This window comes from Haliotis cracherodii, unplaced genomic scaffold (genome assembly GCF_022045235.1).
Source record: "Haliotis cracherodii isolate W230 unplaced genomic scaffold, xgHalCrac1.p SCAF_4, whole genome shotgun sequence".
Taxonomy (NCBI): Eukaryota; Metazoa; Mollusca; class Gastropoda; order Lepetellida; family Haliotidae; genus Haliotis; species Haliotis cracherodii.
This window is the reverse complement of record NW_027266297.1, coordinates 7,131,838-7,150,815: the sequence shown is the minus strand read 5'-3', so window position 1 is coordinate 7,150,815 and position 18,978 is coordinate 7,131,838. Positions and strand designations below refer to the sequence as shown.

Here is an 18,978-nt window from a genome sequence, read left to right as displayed (position 1 = left end):
TCTGTATCAGAGCAAGAATTAAATAAATAAATAATCAAGTCTTTTTGATGGTAAAAACTGAGCTGACATCCCTAGGTCAAGGGGAGATAATCACCTGCAGACTCGGGTGGCATCCAAGGTCGAGTAGTGCCCGCACCACCCCGATGTGACCCTTGTTGACCCCGATGTGCAGTGGTGTTTGCCGCCGCTTGTTTCTCGCATTAAGATCTGCCCCTCCCCTGTGCAGCATTTCTATCACAGCTGGCTCATCACCGAAGGCAGCGTGATGAACAGCTCGATCACCATCTTTGTCCTGTAACCATGGGAGCAGAGAGTTGCTCAGATATATCAACCAGTGATCAAAACAGACACAAGTGACATATCTCAGAAAACTAAAAATTGTAAGAACTAATAGCTTTCTTCCAAACCGTAAAGAAAGTTGGATACATAAAAAGAGGGAGACAACTTCTCGGCTTCCAGAGGACCCGGTATTTACCATCTTCTTGGGGCAAGGGAGTTAACTGTCTGTAAAAGTCCAGTATGATTTGAGATTTTTGCAGAGGTAATATAAATGCGATAAATGTATGCAGACTGACCTCGACTTCCATATCAACAGCATGTTTGATGAGCACTTTGATGACCTCGATGTGGCCGTTCTGTGACGCTGCCTGCAGTGCAGTGTGTCCTGCAAACACGCCGTTTACCTGGAACGCAAAAACATTTATCATGCTAATATCAGACACAAGAACATCAGAACAAGAACAGGACTGGAGGTACACATTCAGAATAGCACAGACTTATAGGGCTGCCTTAGCCAGAATGTGAGTAGGGTTGTCTGTGGCTTTAAGCATTATACCACATTTTTCAGCAGGGACACCAAGATTTGAATAAAACATCTCCATAACAAGCCAATGCTTAGACCACTAGCGTACGCCATCGCTGAACCTGGCAAAGGAATCGTATACCAGGTGAGCTACTGCAGAAGACCCTCTCTCCGTCTTAATGGGGTTTAACGTCATGTTCAAGATTATTGCACATATATCGACGTGCATGCACGTATGTGTGGCTACTTGTGCTAGTCTGGTCTAATGCCAATTTTATAGTGCTAGCCCATTGAGATACCATGCCACAGTTTAACATGAATACCCCACAAGACACAGTATACAGACTCCGAGCCAACCAGTCCTTGTTTTAGCCCCATAATGCTGAGCGTCAGGCAGGGTAATAACAAGTACCATTTTTTAACGTCTTTTGGTATGATGCAGCTGGGGATCGAACACCCAACCTTCCACTCTCCGGGCGGACGCTCTACCACTAGACCACATAGGCGGTCTACTACAGAAGACACACGAAAAGCCAGCAGGTAAGGGACACAACTCTGCAGACTGATGTAAGTTCGATACACAAGGCAATTTATGAAGTCTTTAAGATATAGCTACTCAAGTGATGCTCAATTCAATTGTATAAACCTTCTGTGACTGTATCTACTCTGAGAGAGTGAGTGAGTGAGTTGGGTTTAACGCTGCTTTTAACAGTATTCCAGTTATATTGCGGGGTGTCAGCTTAATGTGGGCGGAAAGCCCGTAGTGATGGAGGTCTCAGACGCTTACCACTTCGGTGAAACCCACGAGCACAGGTATGGCGCTGACAAACCTAGTAACACAATCGGGGGGAACCGGGATTCGAACCCACAATCATAGGTTTCTGGCAGGCCAAAGGGACGCCACTCTGCACAGCAAATCGCGGCACCTTAGACGACTGGACCACCCGTGCCCCCGTATCTACACACAGTGGTTTTGGTTGAAGACTGATATCTACAGTCGAAAATATCACATAACTGCTGCTCTGATGTCAATGCAAGATTTATCTGGACCTGCTCAGAGGCCGATATTCAAACCCATGTAAAGGTTCCCAAATTGGAATTAAGTATTCCCCCAGTTCATGTTAATACAGTCACAACAAAAATATGGCTTTGTGAAGTGGATTTGTGTTTCATTGATAACAGGACCAATGAAGAGGAAAAAACTTTCATGTTAAAATACCTCTGAATTTGAGAACTTAATAACATACTCTGACAACTTTATGTCTAAACACTGGCAATTAATTGTTGTGTTTTACTAACTTTTGATCCTAAATGTCATTTTTTGGAGAGTATAAAGAGTGAAAGTTGAGTGACTTGAGTCCAGTACAGTGACTGACCTTCTGACCGTTCAGGCTGACCTCCCCATCAGGTCGTTGTAATATCTCATCCACCTTGGACCCATCACCATTGGCAGCAGCCTTCACCAACTCCTCGTTGACGTCCCCGGAAACATGTGTCTCAAACAACTTCTTCAGCAGGGCACTCAGACGCTCTACAAACATACATGGATGGTGATAAATTTGCCAGCTTCAACTGAATAATCAGAATCCTATTTGATATAAGGAAAATCAAAATGACATGCAATACTTTTATTGATGATAGAGCCCATTCTTGAAAAGGGTATTCCCAACAAGGTTATTGGTCAAATATAGATTCCTCAGGACAGATCCCCAAAAGTATAAATATCTTCAAATCAAAAGGGTTGAGAAATCGCTGTGCGAGGATTATATGAACAAAACGATCAGAATTCAACAGGTTGAAATGGTGGGTGTATTTACTATTTCATATTAATATTTCATAATATTTTAAAGAGTAAACAACCTCTAGTCATTATTGATTCCTTTGCTCATCTCCTGTCCATTTTGTCACAATTATGTGCACAAAACATTAAACAGGAAATATTCTCTTCAACCATATGCATTAGAAATTTGAACTTCTTTTTGTCTCCATAGAAATTTCATAACAACCGTTAGAATACTTTGGAATACTTCAGAGTCATACAAGAAATATCAGTAGCATGGATTGGAAAATAGTCAACATCCATCAGTAGCACTTCAGCAGTACTTCAGCAGTACTTCAGCGCTACTTCAGCAGTACTTCAGCAGTACTTCAGCGCTACTTCAGCAGTACTTCAGCACCTGGCACAAACATGAACACCCATTCATGAAGATGTTTCAAAGGTCTGAACTTTTCCACCCGAAACAAATTGCCAGACAGAACCAGCATCCAGACATTGCCACCAACATACTCGAGCACTACTTAATCTAAATTGCTAATGGTAATACATGTTTCCTGGCCCAAGGCAATTGCCCTGTGATCCTTTGTTAAAGTCGGGCCCTGCACTTAGCATATGTTCCTTCAATATGTGAATGTGCACACCGTTACCTCCAGACGAGCAGCCGATTGCGGCCCCATCAGCAGAGGCCACCTTAGTGACGGCCGAGGGGTTGTACGTCCATGACGTCCCACACACCTCCACCTTCAGATCATTGTCATGGTAGATCTGCTGGACACGCCCGATCTTCCCAAGTGTCTGAAATAATACATGGTAATGTCCAATCTCATTAAAATCAGATCTTATTTCTCGCTGCCGCTTAACATAGATCTGAAGACACCCAATTACGGGTCACGTCAAAACGACCTTTTATCCAACCAATCAGAGTGTCGCTTACCAGTTCCTGAAATGACAGTCGGAATGGGATTTTTAATCATGCAATCTAAAAAAATTAACATGTGGTATTCCGAACGACAGTTACAGGCTTTATGACTGAATCCATACAATCTAGGCCATCTATTAGCCATTTCAAGGAGCCAATCAAACATTTTAATAATATGTTCCAAAGCATAGCACGAGCAAGCTGCCTTCTGATTGGCTAATGTCGACTTGTCAGTCATTCCACTGGTTGGTCAAAATTCGCAAAAGGTTGGTCTGACCTGTAATGGGATGTCCTCAGATCTTTGTTTAGCAGTAGCAAGAACTATAATCTGACTTTATTTAGACTTGGTATTGTCACAATGTTGTGAGTTGTTGATTTACACCACAGACATCCAGCAGGCCAAAGTCTGGGCCAAACAACCAGGGGTCGACATTACGAGCAACGTCACACGCAAAGTCAACAAGCCTGACCACCCGATTCAAATTAGGCTACCTGACCTACCCCCTGTGTCCATGAAGGACGCACATCAAAAGTAAACTTTGCACTGCATCTCTTCCATGAGGATGGAAACTGTTCCCAAAATTTGGAAAGAATCCATGAAGTAGTATTCTAGTTGTAGGTCACATAATTGTTTCAGTAAGGAAAATAAAGTAAAAAGCATGAAAAATATATCTATTTTTTCAGAAAATCCAAATATTGAAAACGACTTTACGCTGCACCTTTCTGGTATAGGAACTGTACCCCCAATTGTAAAAGAAACCATAAAGTATTTTTTTAAGTCATTAATCGTACAAATGTTGAAGAAAAAAATAAAGTTCCCAACATGAAAAACATATTTTTTTAGAAAATTCACATATCAACATTAAATTTGACACTTTGCACTGCACCTCTTCTATTAGTATGGGAACTGTTCCCTAAATTTTTACAGAATCCAGGCAGTAGTTTTCAATTTACAGGTCACACAGATGTTTGAGTAAACAAATTCTAAGAACAAATATGAAAAGAGTGTATTTTTTCAGAAAATCCAAATATTGAAATCAAAATTCGCACTGCACCTCTCCTATAGATATAAAGTGTCCACCAAGTTTGAAAAGAATCTATGTTCTAGTTCTCAAGTTATAGGTCTCACAACAAAATGTCCTTGGAAGGACAGACGGAATTCCTTGGTAAACTATATACTCCCACCCTCTTAATTTGGAGGTTTAATTAATCCTCGGCCTCCGAATATCAAATGGGGGTCCTGAAGACGAGAAGGTAGTTACCGGCAGCATGGCCTCCGCCCACTCTCCATGGCCTCGCTGGAGCACCTTGATTCTCTCGACGTCATTACAGATCTGCACCAGGTCGCCCACAGCGAACTGCGTGGCGGTGCTGGTGTCGCTGGCGAGGGAGGCGGAGCTGCTCGCTGTGTTCACCTTCGTCAGCACCGCCGGGTTGAACGTCCATCTGCACACAGCGAGAAAACTCACTTATGTCAGGCATAGAATCTATCACCAGAACCTAGTTTAGACACTTTTTGTAAATATGGGAACAAATTTATTTTTTATCATGTTTGTTTACTGTAATGATTTAAGAAATGATTTCCAGTCTATAAATTTAGATTATTGCAGAGATGCCAACCTTAACTGAAGCTTTGGAGGAATCAGTTGGGTGAACAAAAGTAATTTCCTGAAGAGTAATGTTACATTACCAGGTTCAACTTCTGAATAAATATCAGTGTACATGCAAGTAGTTCCTGTCTGCGACCACAGAACTTGATCAATAAAATGACTGAAGTGTGTTTTAAGAGGGCAACCAATCAGAGACCTTGTATCACTGAGTAATGGATATTTTTATGTGAATTGAAAGTATGGCTTTCATTGGTTAGTACAGACTCACTGTGGAATGCAAAATGTCACAGGTGCATTAAGCATGTTAAGAATATATATTATCGATGTACATAATTCATGAAAAAATTACAAAAGTTTTAATTTTGGGTGGAGAAGTGTAATTTTAGACACAAAATCATAACTTTTACGCTAAAATCGTAACTGCTGACATCTTCAGTATTGTACCGATTTAGGAAATATTTCTTTATGTATGAATTCAGACATAAGTCTAATTGCTATGTCATCCATTGCAGTGTTTGAAATGAAGGGGGTCCTGAGGTCCTAAAAGTTTGTTCCTAAAGTATTTGAACCTTGACCAACTCAGAATCATAAACATTCAGCCAAGGGAAATGACAAGGTCCCTTGACTTTCATGCTAAATTTGGAACACCAAGCCGTATTAAAGAACACGAGTCAATATTGGAAACTGAGTCGTGAAGCTAACAGGGTCGCGACAACATTAACACAACTTGACAATGGAGGCAGTCTCATTAAGTGAGCAAGTTAGTTTTAACACAATCATAGGTTTCAGGTGCTCCCAAGGGAAGCAACTCTGCACAATGAATTGTGACACTTAAGACAACAGGGCCACCGATATCCCCCTTAAAGTCATTTAACATGTCAACAATACTGTCTATATTACATCATCAAAGGCATTTATATAACATCAATGCTGTAGAGTGCTACATCATTACAATATGATTCTTATGGATTTTATTAATTTGAGCATCTTGCAGCTTATGGATTATAAACATGTACATCAACTGCAAGATTTTCAATGTTAAGAGTTACAAAGTTCAAACTGAGCAGGTAGCTGTGTAACATTGAGCATCACGGACAGTGAGGGGCACAGTCAGACTTACCTGTTGCCGCTGGGGTAGGACACAACAATGTCGTGATCCTCATCAATGCCAACCACCGTCCCGGTCGTACCCAAGCACTGAAAACAGGGGACAGTGTATTTTACTTGTGTCACCAGTCTGTGACTTTCCCGAACCTGGCTCTCAGCATCATTCCAGTAGACTTTAGTGTTATATGTAGAGTATCATTAGCTTAGTTTTCCAGCCTCAGAGAATTTTACCCGACTCCAGCTTTGGGGCCAGTGTCGAACGTTGCAGACTGAATGTGTAATTTTCAGAATGTAAACTGTCTACAACAAGAGAGGTGAGGTGAAATGGGGTTTAACGTCGCGTCCAAGATTATTGCACTTATATAGCGACGTGCATGCACGTGTATGTATGTGGCTGCTTGAACTAGTCCGGACTGATGACAATTTATAGTGCTAGCCCACTGAGATACCATGCTGCAGTTTTAACATGAATACCCCACTCAGACACAGTATACTGACTCCGAGCCGACCAGTCCTTGTTTTAGCCCCTTAATGCCGAGCGCCAGAAGGGTAACAAGTACCATCTTTTAACGTCTTTTGGTATGACGCGGCTGGGGATCGAACCCCGGACCTTCCGCTCTCCAGGCGGACGCTCTACCATTAGACCAGGGAGGCGGTCTACAACCAGACGGAATGTAGACTCTACTGCTGCATGCTTACCATGAGTGCTACACTGACATAGGGTGACAGACACGACCACTGCTTACAACTCAGGTGTTGTTGCCAACGCTGTCGGGAACAGTCCAGATATACTGTGGGTCTGTATTACGGTGCTAACTTAGGCTCTCAGTATTACTCTGTGTGTCTCATCTGCCCATGGTCTTAAACAATGCTAAATTATCATTACTTTATTTCCAAAAACTGATTGTTTTGAATATTGTAAACCCACCAATTGGGCCACTTCAAAATATATAATCCCGCCTGTAAAATAATCATCAAATTTCCCATTTCATAACAAAAATATATTCTGTATATTTTTGAAAAGATATGTAAAGAAGAAATGTAACTCAGACTCTTGCTAAATTTTTACATTTTTTAAGTCTCTGCGTTTCCGTCGCTGAAACTCTCCACACAGCTAGAGCAACAGTTGCACATTGAAGATGCTTGGAGTTTAGGAGCACATACATGGATGGAAAATGTCCACATGTCATGATACATCAATACATCGGTGCATAGAGATGATACGATACATGATACACACTTACCTGTATCAATTTTAATCCTGAATCTATGCATATTTTAATCATGTACCGTTTCACACAAGGAACATTTAATACAATAACAAACATGAGTATTGAAGCCCTTTCTGTTTGGGCAACTTCTGCTACTTTAAGTTTTACAAATCGGCAATCATTGGGAATGTGTTTTATAACTTCAGTATCCAGGCACATTTAATAAGCACTGGTCTTGTAAAGTGAATTCACGACACACTTGTTACATCCAAATTTTATTGGCTGATAATTCTTATGCCATCCAATCAACTGTCAACCATCAGTTTTGTTTTCCCGTACACAATGAGGAAAGGGAAATTAGAAAAGTCTGTCAGGAGAAGACTACAAAACATAAAAATTCACACAAAATCGCAGCAAATTAAGTACCGCAATACGTATCATATTGTGAATAAAGTATCGTGATGTGTATTGTATCAGGAGATAGTTTATAATGTGACATTCCGCCAAATATATAACCAGATGTCACTAACTATAATGGAACAGACTTATGTGTTGTCTTGAAGGTCATTTCGTATTCGTTATTCCGCCCATTGATTCTCTTTAAAGCCACGCATGGAGATGAAAAACCAAGCTGATACACTAAGGACTTAAAAAATAAAAGAATTGGTTCTCAGACAATGACTTTCAAAATATAGTGCGGACAGGTAGTGGGGGGGCTGTTACTTGTTCAAAGTAGTATGTAACCAAATAAACAGTTGTGTACCATCAACCTGGGAAAGGGCCTCCCCACGTAAACAAGTATATAACTCCTATTGCCGCCATGACCATAACACAAGATGCGCAATAAAGCAGTGTGCATATAAAGGGAGGTAACTGCATGCAATATTGGATTGCATTGTTTTTAAGTATTTGTTTGAAAATGGAAATATAAACGAAACGTGGGGGAGACTTTATGATGATGCCGGCAGTTCCTGAGAGTTAGGACTACTCTTTTTACTTACGTCTAAGAAGGGTTGTGTGAGGCATTCTAATTGTTTCATCATTTGAATCACCATAACTAAAACCTGCTCGCAATATGGAGCTATGGCTGATGTCCTAAGGCAGTGTTTCCCTTGATCTTATACAAAGTAGGATCATATAGCACTCCCATAAGCATGGCAAATCCAACAAGACTTTGAAAAAAATTATTTCTGAATACTCAAACTGATCGATACCTCCTCTTTAAATCATGACATGGTTGCTGAACAGAGGTTGAAGGCCCAAGCGATGCTGGCACTGAACATACCTCGAACATGCCGTCTGTCCAGCCTCCATGGCCATGTTGTAACGACTGCACAATCTCCAGGTCAAGGTCAACGTTGACCTGGTCACCAATGGCAAGACCACAAGGACCTGACCTTGACCCTGGACCTTGCTCACCTGCAAAATATGGAGGAAAAACCATCAACTACTTCCGTAATCACTTTTCAAAACGGTGAAAAATACCTCTCGTGTTCCCGAATCTTTGCATTCACCTAAAAACGAACCTGTTAATCCTGAAACTCTGCCTTCCTGGGTTAACTGTTGGAAAGGTCTATCATGATAAGGACATTACTTTGTACACATGATTTGAAACAGCTTGATAAAGTTCTGGGTGTATGAAGGACCCAGTAATCATGGGTACCGCAATCGCTGCAAAGAGTTGCATCCCTTGTGCTTGCCAGGATTCTGTGATCAGGGGTTCAATTTTAACATTTGCACATGACCACTCCTTTGCATGCCATCTCTATCACAGTAAAGAGTTAACAAAAAGGCATAGCAGCGATAGAAATCAGCACTAGTCCTATAGTCCTTGCCAGGTTGCCCGATATTTAACGTATCATAAAGATATGTAGAAATTTGCAATTTTAAAGGGTTTTGCAAAATGTTAGAATTAAAGGGACAAGTGGACTAAAACTGTTAGTTTCCATCACTGTATTAAGCTAGTGGAGGTGGCTGCAGTTTCGAGGCCTGGTCCCACTACACAAACTGACTTACCCAGCAGAGGCAAGTGGTCCCGGTAGAAGGACCCTCCCTTCGCATCATTCATCACCTTCAGGTCCGCCTACAACACAAGGGAGATAACTGAAGCATGGTCAGGTGAAATGGGGTTTACCATCGCAGTCAGGATTATTGCACTCTGACACAGTATACTGACCAAGCCGATTAGGCCACGTTTTAGCCCCTTAATGCAGAGTGCCTGGCAGGGTAACAAGTACTCTCCCGCCCTTCCTCACTCTGGGCATACTCTACCACTAGACCATGGCAGCAGATCAATTGAGGCAAGACCTATTTTTAATTGGTTTACAGATTCTGACAAGTTTAAAACAAAATGAAACATGGAATAAAATGAAATCTGAAAGCACTACCTCTTTCAATACCAGCAAATGCAAGCTAGCAAAAGCAAAAATCTGGCCTACACAGTCTGTCGTAATAATGAGATTTAACAACAATATCAACTTATAAGAAATGCATTACATGCCTAAACTTCTCAGTGAAAACATTTATATTATCGCCACACCATTGATAAAGCATTAAATAATAGTCATTACAATTAGTCCAACATTCTTGTAAATAATTAAAATGATAATAGAAACAATCTCTCCAGAACTATCATAGTCCTGCACCATGACTGTGAATATATATATATTTTATGAAAAAACACAATCTAGAAACGTATACAAAAGCAAGTCCAGCCAGCTCTAGCTACTTCTATTCCACATGAAACGAAATCAGCATAGGGAAATTTTTAAATTTTTTTAGAGTCAAGAAGGATATTGTGTAATATAAGATTTCATAGACTAAATGTTAGTCTAGAACTATCAGAAAACATTATCTAATTTCAAAATCAAAGCATGGTCAAAGGGAGACAACTCTAGACAAACCCGTTCTTCTGTGTTTCCATGTTGTACTGCACTTACCATGCCCTCAAATCCAACCCTGTACAGGTTCTTGGCTCCGTTATCCCACAGAACGTAGGCAGCACTGCGGGGACTTGCCGCACTCCAGTCCTGTGTAACAGACAGACATTTATGCCTCATCCAAGATACACTCAATATAAAGGTTTCCATAACCCTCATCTCTAAGGATGTTATTCTGCGTGTTCCACATAAGCAACTTCATCTAAATTTATTGATACCTAAGTTCAGTCGCAGCTTGATGCTGTCTCATCATTTTCTTATTTTCCTGGCATATGTCACAAACATGTCTACCGTATTCGACGTAATAAGCGCCCCGCTCTGATAAGCGCCCATGGCGATATTTGCTAAAATATTGGCTAGTGAACAATCCCAATTAGCACCCCTTCCGATTGGTCAATGTACAAAAGACTTATTAATTCGCGTATAATACGCACTCGTGTGTTATATGCTTCCTTAATTATGGGCATTTAAATTCTGGAAAAAATATATCTGTCGTATATAAACAGTTCAGACTGTCATCAAAAACCACGAAATTTATCTTTCAACTCTGTTTTTTCCAACCAATTTAATATTCTATTAAGAGCCCCCTATTTCTAATTTTGAATGCGCCCTGGGGGCTTATTACGTTGAATACGGTACATACTTTGTGTAGAGATCAGGCAAAATAAATATCTTGAAAGATATGGTACATAAGGCTGGGGTCTTTTGTGCTACGAATGTTGTAACTCACATCCTTTAACATTGACTTATTCAATAGTCGTAGCGCAAAGACTGCTTTGTGGAATGGCCCTTGCTTGCAGCTGACACGATATAATTTATAATTGATAGAATTGTTTGTGTTTGAATAACAGTTGTTGGTGACCTATTCTAGTCCAGATTCCCCACGGGACATTAAAGGCATTGGCACATCAGGCAACAAACACCCACTTGTGTGTCTGTGCCAGTGAAGGAAACAATGTTGTTTCCAATGCTGTTACCTACCTGTATTTCAGTGACCTTCCCCCTGCGGCCGTTGCCCCCATCCTGGTCCTCCCACTGCCAGTCGACGCCCCGCACCACCCTCGCCCCAGGGTAAATCCCCCTGGCCGTGATCTTCTTGCTCTTTCTGCGGGGTTCCAGCAGCACCCTGCATCAAGGAGGATGTCACCAGGTAAACATCACATGTAGTGCCGTCTTCCAGTATGTAAGAACACAGACTGCTCACAAACTGACCAAACTTACCCTAAACTTGGCATTGATTTCAGAATTGTATAATATGCTTATTTCAACCATATTCCCGAGGCAAGGGAGTTTACTCAACATAAAAGTCCAATTTCCACCTTTCCTGAACTAGGCTGGAATTTCCAGGCTCGATCATAGCGCCACCAGTGGCTATTACGAGTTATGTCCCTTCTATGTCCCTCCTATTGACCAATCAGATTTCACCTCTCATATAACTTGCATTTGCTTCAAACAAAATGGCGGCGCCCAGTCAAGATGATCTGATCAATAATCAAGATCCACATTTTAATAAAACGAGTCTTACTGCAAGTAGTGCATCAAATCAGTAGAGGGCCTTGATTAAAAAAATGAAAAGATTTGCAAATTATCTGATGATGCCCAGTTGGCAGTACACATGCTTTGCAAATCCTGCAGTTGACTGAAATCTGCTCGTTTAAGTCCATGTTGTTTGTGAACCAGATGTCTTGTTCGTCACGGGAATTTGACTGGACTGTGCATAGACTTGTTAGTTCAGCAAAAAAGTAACTCCGGAATTTCAGCATGGTTAGGCAAAAGGTGGAAACTGGATTTTTATAGTCAATTAACGCCTTTGCCTCGGGAAGATGATTTCAACGGATTTATCAACAGGCAGATAATCCTTCCACTCTCCAGGGCAAGCATCTCAAGGATGTCAATGACCTGGACAATGACTAGACTTTGATGGCTAGATATAACATGATTCCTACATTGCTGTAAATACTGCACTAAAAGCAGTATCCTGATGGTTTGATTTCTGTTAAGTGGCCGAAGAGACTGTTGTAAATATATTTGTAGTAATTACTGGTAGCAGCGAAGGATTGAAGTACTTGTAAAATGTTGATAGCTGTCACAGCCAGATTTTAACAGTGGTCGGCAGCAGCAAGTAATTAAGAGTTATCTACCCTTGTGTAAACATGAACATGGCAGGATTGATCGTTTGAGAAGTTTTGGGATGGAGACGGTTTCTAGAAAGCTGGCTGTGCTTATATAATGGTGACTTTTTCAACCTGACGTGTGTTTTGTATTCGGGTTATTAGAGTTATCTGCCCCTGTATAAACATGACAATGGCAGGCTTGAGCATTTGAGAAGTTCAGGATGGGCCATTTCTAGAAGGCTGACTGTACGTTTATAATATATAATAGTCTTAATTACTTGCCAAGAGTAAATTACATAGCAAGTTGTAAACATTGAATGCCTGCCAACAGTCTTCAGGATACAAGAGTGGTGACAGGCCTGTTTCAAGACATTCAACAGTAACAAGACTCAAGCCCTACGTGAGAGTGCTTAGTTTGAATATACTTACTTATAGTACCTGTTACTTATTGCTGCTGGCACTTACTTGACCATAACATAGCCTTTTTGGATCATAAACCTAAAACTTTGCGTATCAATATAATTTATGGATTACTTATCGATCTTGTGTGATCATATACTGATTTCATCATTTAGTGCTGTAGAAAAATGTTACCACTTCCAGAATAACTCTGCATTTCAATTTGGAAATCCAACGTAACAATATGGATCACAACAAACGATTTAAACCTTCAAACATGACTTCTTATAATTATATTCTCAAAAAGGGTTAAACAAGATTGTATTGCTACATACAACACTGTTAAAATGCACTGAACTTCATCAACACCCCTGTCACGTATAAGTCTTCAAAATTAAGAATAAAACTCATGGGGTCATCATGGTCAATACCATAAACCTAAAACATTTAACATGTGTCCATTGACTCAATAAATATTGCTTTATGCAGCACCAGCAACCTTGCAGCCATTCGCTTATTCAAATACGATCCAATAAAACTCAATGTCTCCATGCCATTAATTTGAAACACTGTCTACATTACTTACCATGCTTGTTGTTTTAGGCCGCACTCAGCAATATTTCAGCTGTACGACATCAGTTTATATCTAATCAAATCTGGACCAGACAATCCAGTGATTGATATCATGAGCATCGATCTCTGCAGTAGGGATACGGTGACATGCTTCAACCATGTCAGCGAGCCTAAACACCCGATCCTGTTAGTTGCCTTTTACAACAAGCATGGGTTGCTGAAGACGAATCTAACATTCATTGGCATTTACCATGTAAAAAGATTTCAAGCAACACTACCAAACTACATCAGCAGTGCAGTCTTCAACATCAACAATGGGAAACTTCATTGTCCACCATGTCTACTTCAAAGGTTGATCAAACCTTTCGATTTTGTTCTCGTACCTCTCATTTCCAGGAGTGCCAATTCTGTAGAAGCGGTGTCGGAGATTGTGCTTATCACCATGGTAACATACAGAACACAAGTCATAGTTTGGACACTCTGCACACTTCCATCTGATACCAAATATAGGCTGCTGTCTGCACATATCGCACATGGTTCCATCGTGCTTGATTCCTGAAATTATCACAAGGCGCAGTTGAAAACTAGAACATAATTGAGGAGGCATTTCCGGGGGAAGCTGCTGCTGTTTCATCTTACTAAACTGAAAAGATGACATTTATGGATACTGTTTGTGAAAACTGCATTGCAATACTTATTTCAATCAATTTCTGGGCCCATAATGAGTAAAACTGTGAAGCCCATTTTAGGTGTCCACCACTGATCTATTGCTGGAATATTGCTGAAAGCAGCATAAAACACAACTTATTCACTCACTAATACACAGTTGCTGTACCGCCACAAGCGTAGTGAGTGAGTGAGTGAGTGAGTATGGTTTTATCCCAATTTTAGCAATATTCCACCAATATCACGACTGGGACACCAGAAATGGGCTTCACACATTGTACCCATGTCAGGAATTGAACCCGGGTCTTTGGCATGACGCTTTAACCACTTGGCTACCCGACCGACCCTGCCACAAGTGTAAACACGGTAAATACACATTTAAATAAATGATAACTGGTCCGTGAAAAGGATATTACTCTTCTTTCTGTGCAAAAACAACAAAGATCATTTAATTAGTGCTGAAGATGTTCAATACAAGACGATGATGATGATCACAGGTAATGCATATGACATGGTCTGGAGAGTAAACTGCGCTTTACCATGTTTACACGTTACCATGGTCCCAGGGCAAGCTGTGTTAGCACTTCAATTAGCACTCTAACCTTATCCTAAAATCACCCTTATCTGAAACTTGACTTGTGACAAGCTGTTAAGTTATATTCACATCATTTGGTCATACTCACATTCAAATTCTAAATGTAATTAGATGACTTCAATGAGTGAGTTTGGTTTAACGTTACTGTTAACAGTATTCTAGTTATATCATGGCGTGTCAGCTTAATATGGAATGAAGCCCAAAGTGATGCAGGTTTCAGACGTTTACCACTTAGGTGAAACCCATGAGCACAGGTATGGTACTGACAAACCCAGAAAGTCAGGGTTAACCAGAATTCAAACACACATTCATAGGTTTCTGGTATGCCCAAGGGACACAACTCTGCATAGTGAATTGTGGTGCCAAAGACAGCTAGACCACCTGTGCACCAGAATTACTTAAGACTTACATGCGCAACACACTGTTGTTAACAAGAAAAAATGTAGAATTTACATAAAACATAATAAATGGTCTGTTTAATAGCAAAATAAGATTCCGGCATACCCTACATGTCTTAACAATGCTTAAGCCAGGGTTGCACAAATTATCTTTATTTTGTCAATTTCATTCCAAAATCAAAACTGAACTCACAATAGGAAATAATCCTTTAGCAAACTCAACATGTATTACACATTCCCTTATTCACTCCACTTTCTTAATTCCTCATGCTTGTCTTTCAAACACAATACAATGATTGGACAGTCTACCACTTACATGAAACATGTTAAGTGCAGCAAAATACTAGTCCATATGTTGATTAAAAATTATATTCACAGTTTTTTTTCATTTCCACTGAACCAATTCCACAAAACAAATAAATAAAATATTAGGTGTTTTTACCGTGACCGAGGTTGTAGGGCAATAAATGTACATTTTGCTACCGTCATGCCTTACAAATTGCTAATAAGAATATCATTGACATATACCTGCACCGCTGATAAGAAAGGGGCACATAACTCTGTATTAATTCTCCAACCATACTCGTATTTTGTGGTTACAATTTCCAATTATTATTTCCTCATCAAGTATATTTTCTAATACAAAGCAATGTAAAAAATGTGGCCTTGAATCATGTTAATCAAAAAAATCGTCTCTGATGATGGTTACAAGGAGGAAGGAAATTGACAAAACATCATAAAACTATTAAAACTTGACTCCACTGTGAGGTAATTACCTACTTACAACTGCTATCAATTCAGTTGAGCTTCATATCTAATTGGATCTATTAATACATGTGTAGGCTACTCACCGCCAGCATGGCCAGCAGAGCATGGTAGAGTGCACTGCGTTCATAATCCCTTTTATCACTGTTTATCAGTACTTAACAAAACAACCATGTCATCCCTGCAGGGTTTTACCTTGACCTACAAGCCCAGGGGTACAGAGGACCCCAATAATTAATGTGAAGGGTCCTCACAATAACTGAAAGATTTTATAATTACTTTAATTTCATGACCTTTACATTTTTGTAAAAAGATTGGTACAATGACAAATATTGTACATCCCTTTGGATGCAAAATAAAAAAAATTCCATTCTCTACATTTGCACGTACTGGACCCATTTTTCTGCCTTGCGTTAAACTCTCTCCCTGTATTGTGAAAGATGAAGGCTGCACAATATAATCAGCTCTTGGTGATTTAGAAAAGGATCGTCAACTTTAACTGTTTTGAATCGCATTTTGTCTTGACAATCTTACAGGAATTGCAACAGCAAGAAAATGAATTGTTGGTTAGTTGTTGTTTAGTTGTTTAACGCAAAATTCAGCAATGTTCCAGCCGTATGACAGTGGCAACATTTCTGTATGAAGAGTTGTGTCCCCTAGGCAAGTCAGGATCCACTAATACTTTATTTGACTAGATTATGATTCTTGGTTTGTAGGAACTGTATCCGTGCTTGGAGGTGAAAGCTTACGACCAAAATCTCACCTAGCCTTCCCTGACAGTACTGAAATATTGTTCACAGCAGCAAACAAAACACACTCACCACTGTGCATAGGCCAGCAAAACTGTAAGTATGTTCTTTGTGTGCACAAGTATGAGTATTATCTATTTGGCAACATGAGGTTGAAATGCTTAAAGGGCAAGTTCACACGGAAATGAACCTTTTTTTCTTGTACTTTTTCCACATTAAAAGTGTTAACATAGAAGTGTCATAGACAAAAATATAAAAACATCATATTTAATTAACATATTTTTTGCACTAAAACGATATATATTTTTCACATTTACCAAGTGTTCTATTTCCATAACAAAAACACCATGGCTTATGTCCCTTGCAATATGACGTCATTGGTGCCAATTGATAAACATTATGACGTCATCATGCTTTGTTAGAGCCGCTTCACGTGGTGTAGGTACAGTTTTGTGATTCTAGCATCTCAGATGCCAGCCAGAATTGTGTTATGCTGAGTCACCACTGCGCCGCAGTGTGTCGTAGACCATGTTGTTTTACCGCAAACTGGTCCTTGATATCTTTTGCGTTGAGAATAGACAGGGACCCAGTTGAATTGGCACCAATTACGTCATAATCTAAGGGGGATAACTCAGGCCTATTTCGCTCGTAAAACGAAGGCCTCATAACGGCATATCACTTTCACACTATTGTGAGCTTCCTACTTTCACTGTGAAAAAAAATGAGTGTATATTTTCAAACACAGATACTAACTAATTCTAAAATTGCGTTTTGTTTAGAAAAAGAAAGAAAGTGATTTTTGCGTGTACACTTCCCCTTTAAATCTTATTTGTCAAAGATCAGTAAAACACATCGTATTATCCCATAAATTAACATTTAGAGAATAACATGAATTTCAGGTAGGTTAGTTTAAATGATTATCATCATGATTATTACATATCATTTTTGAAATAAAATGCATGAAACTGTATGAAAAGTAACTCCACAAAGGAACTTCCCAGAAATCAACCAAATGTCCTGAAGAAATAATCATGATAACATCCGGCATTTGTGATGTCACGAAAATTTGATTACGGTACTGTACATTGGTTATATTATATAAATAACCAAAGCTCTCCTATCATGCTTAAACCAATTTCAAACAGGATGTAGAGAATCCTGTTACTTGTGTTAGAATTCATGAACTGTGTGTAATCATGGTAATAGCACTGGTCAGGATTTTTACAAAATGATATTGTGCTTTACCATCTACTAATTATGATAACACCATCTGAATATTTGTCATATAATAGGTGAGAGAGTAAAGGATTACCCTCATTGGATTTATCAGAAACACTGTGAAAAGGTAAGAATTTATGGCTATCCCTATGAGTATCAAAAAGGGTTGTTGGATCGGAAAGGCATGCCAGTTCCCTAAGTATCGAAAAGGGTTGTTGTATTGGAAAGGCATGTCAGTTCCCTAAGATCGAAAAGGGTTGATGGATCGGAAAGGTGTGTCAGATCCCTAAGATCGTAAAGGGGTGTCGGATCGGAAAGGCTTGTCATCTACCTTAGATTGTAAAGGGGTGTTGGATTGCCAAGTTGTGTCAGATCCCTAAGATTGAAGAGGGGTTTTGGATCGCCAAGGCATGTTAGCTCCCTGAGATGAGTGTGTGCGCATTTCAGCATGAACCATGTTAACGGTAAAGCGAGACAGTAGTACTGGTAGCACTATGGCTGTTGGTAGCGGGCGAAGCTTCCCCCAGTAAATTGCATTGTTACCTTATATTTCTGCATGTATACAATTGTTTATAGAACATATTTAATTACTAAACAGACACCATCTCTTCCTATGACAAAACATCAAATGTGAACTGGGACTCTAATAAACAGACAATAGTGGTGTGCTAGACAATACAAATCATTAAATGGTGTCTAGTTAAAACACACTGTCTAGACCGATCATATTTCGTTGTCTTAATGGGTTTCGTGAATCTTGTGTCACTAACCAGTCGGTGCACTGTCTAAGATTCTGAGGTCGTAAGCTCCGGCACATCTGTAATTGGCTGCTGTCCCGTTATCCCACACAACAACAACTTCCTCCGGTGATTCGAAGTTTCGGACTGTGCCAACGTGACCTTCCCCACCGTCTTGTTTACCCCATTTCCAGTCAGGACCACGGGCTACTCGCGCCCCTACACCCTCCATCACATTCATACGGAGCCCCCTACTGCTACTCGCGCCCGAGTCCATTCTAAAGAGGCTGTGTTACGTCCTCATACACAAAAAAACAGTTATGATCACTGCTAGGGTGTGAGTGGATATCTGTCAAAGTGAGCTCTGAAAATGGCCACAGTTCCTGGTCTCAGGTTTTC

At 40.0% G+C, this 18,978-nt stretch overlaps 1 protein-coding gene across 2 annotated transcripts in view; it reads right to left on the bottom strand.

Moving 5' to 3' along the window:
* Positions 1 to 18,957, bottom strand: part of LOC139478880 (E3 ubiquitin-protein ligase MIB1-like) — a 107,474-nt gene extending 88,517 nt beyond the window's left edge. The window contains exons 1-12 of one of the 2 annotated variants that reach the window (XM_071261552.1): positions 18,613 to 18,957; positions 13,835 to 14,006; positions 11,347 to 11,491; positions 10,366 to 10,455; positions 9,443 to 9,509; positions 8,712 to 8,845; positions 6,229 to 6,305; positions 4,761 to 4,944; positions 3,221 to 3,374; positions 2,179 to 2,333; positions 576 to 683; positions 95 to 292 (exon numbers count right to left, since the gene is read on the bottom strand). In XM_071261552.1, coding sequence (XP_071117653.1) covers positions 95 to 292; positions 576 to 683; positions 2,179 to 2,333; positions 3,221 to 3,374; positions 4,761 to 4,944; positions 6,229 to 6,305; positions 8,712 to 8,845; positions 9,443 to 9,509; positions 10,366 to 10,455; positions 11,347 to 11,491; positions 13,835 to 14,006; positions 18,613 to 18,856 — 1,728 coding nt within the window. In that variant the 5' untranslated portion in view covers positions 18,857 to 18,957. The remainder of the gene's footprint in view (positions 1 to 94; positions 293 to 575; positions 684 to 2,178; positions 2,334 to 3,220; positions 3,375 to 4,760; positions 4,945 to 6,228; positions 6,306 to 8,711; positions 8,846 to 9,442; positions 9,510 to 10,365; positions 10,456 to 11,346; positions 11,492 to 13,834; positions 14,007 to 18,612) is intronic. The other variant, XM_071261553.1, reaches the window with a different exon arrangement.
* Between the last annotated feature and the right edge of the window lie 21 nt (positions 18,958 to 18,978).